General features: G+C 58.0%; 1 protein-coding gene across 1 annotated transcript; it reads right to left on the bottom strand.

Moving 5' to 3' along the window:
* Positions 1 to 60: 60 nt before the first annotated feature.
* On the bottom strand, positions 61 to 606 carry TGME49_328000 (hypothetical protein; the record flags this gene model as incomplete). Its single annotated transcript, XM_018783104.1, has 1 exon — positions 61 to 606. One exon carries the CDS (start codon positions 604 to 606, stop codon positions 61 to 63), a length of 546 nt encoding a protein of 181 aa, XP_018634681.1.
* Between the last annotated feature and the right edge of the window lie 412 nt (positions 607 to 1,018).

The raw sequence follows: 1,018 nt of genomic DNA, 5'->3' as shown, positions 1-1,018 counted from the left end.
CCCCCGCGTCTCCTCCGGCTTTCACCTGTTTCCTCTTCTGCTGCATGTCGAATCTCGCCTTTATTCCCCTTTCTTCTGGACCTCCTTGGCCACTGGGACCGAGTCCTCTTCGGCTTGCTTAGGCAACTCATCGACAAGAGGTCCCGCCAAAGTGGGCACAACCTGTCTCTCCGTCTCTTGCTTTTCCTCTACAACCGAGTTCCTGAGTTTCCCCAGCTCCTCTTTAGGCGCCTCCTGGCTTTGCGTGATCGCGTCAATCGCATACAAAGCCATCTGGGCTCCGTGGAGGTCTGGGAACCTCACTGCCTTCTGAGTGTGAAGTGGTAGGCTTCCAGAAACGTCGTTCTTCTGTCCTTCCAATTCGAGCGTATGCGCCTCTCCTATCTCCGTCCTTAGCGCCACGAAGCGACGCGTCTCTGCTTCCACGAGCTCCGACCTTTGAGCGGCGAGGCCCCGTTCGTGCTCTTCGGCGAGTTGTTTCTGCTGATCTCGAGGGCGGCCCTCGTAGCTTAAGTGTCGCTCCAGTGGGATGGTGTTCGCCTCCTCTTGAAACTGTTTCGTTTGCCCGTCTCGCGCCTGCTCCGCCTCAGCGAGCTTCACCTCCATGTCTATCTCGAATTCGCGTTGCTGGTGGCTGAGCGCCTCCTGATGCGTCGTTTCGGTTGCTGAGAGGCGGCCGGCGAGGTTGGGCTCGTGCTCTCGCCGAAAAGCTTCCTGGAGATGCAAGCGCAGCGCTTCAAGCGCCGCCTTGATCTCCGCTTGCCATACCACTCTGTGTTTCTCGAGCTGTTCTGCGATTTCTCTCTCCTTCTTTTGCTCGAGGGCTGTTACCTGCTCCGCCAGTTCGCGTTCGCGCTCCTGCCGGAGATCCTCCTGCTGCTTCTTCAGTCCTTCTAGCTGCTCTGCCAGTTTGGTTTTCTGAGCATGCACCTCTGCTTCAAACTCCTCCTTTTGTGCTTGGAGCGACGCGCGCTTCTGACTCAGCTCAGCCTCTAATTCGGCTTCCAGGGCCTGCCTC

This window comes from Toxoplasma gondii, assembly GCF_000006565.2.
Source record: "Toxoplasma gondii ME49 unplaced genomic scaffold asmbl.1755, whole genome shotgun sequence".
Classification (NCBI taxonomy): domain Eukaryota; phylum Apicomplexa; class Conoidasida; order Eucoccidiorida; family Sarcocystidae; genus Toxoplasma; species Toxoplasma gondii.
The sequence above is the reverse complement of the archived record's forward strand: the minus strand, read 5'-3'. Positions and strand labels throughout refer to the sequence as shown.